The sequence below is a fragment of the Fonticula alba genome (assembly GCF_000388065.1).
Source record: "Fonticula alba strain ATCC 38817 unplaced genomic scaffold supercont2.2, whole genome shotgun sequence".
In the NCBI taxonomy this organism is placed as follows: Eukaryota; order Rotosphaerida; family Fonticulaceae; genus Fonticula; species Fonticula alba.
Window position 1 is genome coordinate 1157230 of NW_009242972.1, and position 1129 is coordinate 1158358.

Below are 1129 nucleotides of genomic sequence, written 5' to 3' on the forward strand. Positions count from 1 at the left end.
GGGGCGGGGGAGGGGGGGCGGGCGGGGGGCAGCCTGCCCCGCGCCGCCTTGCCGGGGCGTCCCTTTCTCCCCCCCCCCCCCCCCCCCTCCCCTTGCACGATCCCCGCGCCGCCCTCCCAGGTTGATACCTCCATCACCGTCCCCTCCCTCCAGCTGAACTTCAGCGACCCCGAGGTTGTCGCCGCCCTGAAGGCCTTCGTCCATCCCCACTCCAAGTCCACCTGGTCCGTTGCCCGCCACATGCGCGTGCCTGCTGCTGCGTGGATTTTACAAGTCCCGAGCCTTACCCCCCCGCCCCCTTTCCCCGCGCCATCCATTCCCATTGCATACGCAGGATTCTTCTCCAGTACTCCTCGGAGATCAACGCCCTGACCCTGGCCGGAACCGGCGAGGAGGAGGCCGGTGAGGAGGCCCTGCGTTCCCTGCGCGACGAGCTGAGCGACGCCCACGTCATGTACGGCTGCGTGCGCGTGTCCGTTGTCGGCGGTGGCGAGCGCAGCAAGACCGCCTTCGTGGTCTGGGTCCCGGCCGGTGTCCCGACCGTCATCAAGGGCATGGTCCACCACCACATCAAGTCCGTCAGCGAGTTCATGCGCGTACGTGCCTCCCTCCTGCTCCCTCCGCCCGCCCGCCCCGGCGGCCCTTCCTCCTGCATGGGTCCTCGTGCACTCACTGACCGATCGGTTGTGCCACCTCCATCACCGGCTGCCGACGCCATCGCCGCACATGCGCACCCGTGCAGCCGTACCACCTCCAGATCGACGCCCGCGAGACCAGCGATCTCGACTTCGAGACCGTGCACGATCGTTGCGAGCGCTCCGCCGGTGCCCGCTACTAAGCACCTACGCCCCTCGGCAGGGGGTGGTGCCATCATCGCATGTCCCCCCTCGCCTGGGCTGTCTGCGCCCGGCTGCCGGCCGCCTGTGCCCTGCCACGCCTGCTGAACAGGCTTGGCCGGGGCGCGAGGGCCAAAGAGACACCGAGACCGAGCGAGACCCCGCCTCGCTCCCGGGGCAACGGTGTTACCACCGCCGGCCGCCAGCGCGCGCCCCATCCACCCTCGACGATTCTCCCTCTCCCCCTCCTCCCTCTCGCCGGTGTGCCTGAGCGCATCCCCCCCCCCCCCCCC

General features: G+C 70.6%; 1 protein-coding gene across 1 annotated transcript in view; it reads left to right on the forward strand.

The window, feature by feature from the left end:
* Positions 1-1129, forward strand: part of H696_01282 (hypothetical protein) — a 1532-nt gene extending 403 nt beyond the window's left edge. The window contains exons 2-4 of the mRNA XM_009495171.1: positions 121-224; positions 335-596; positions 743-1129. Coding sequence (XP_009493446.1) covers positions 121-224; positions 335-596; positions 743-838 — 462 coding nt within the window. The 3' untranslated portion in view covers positions 839-1129. The remainder of the gene's footprint in view (positions 1-120; positions 225-334; positions 597-742) is intronic.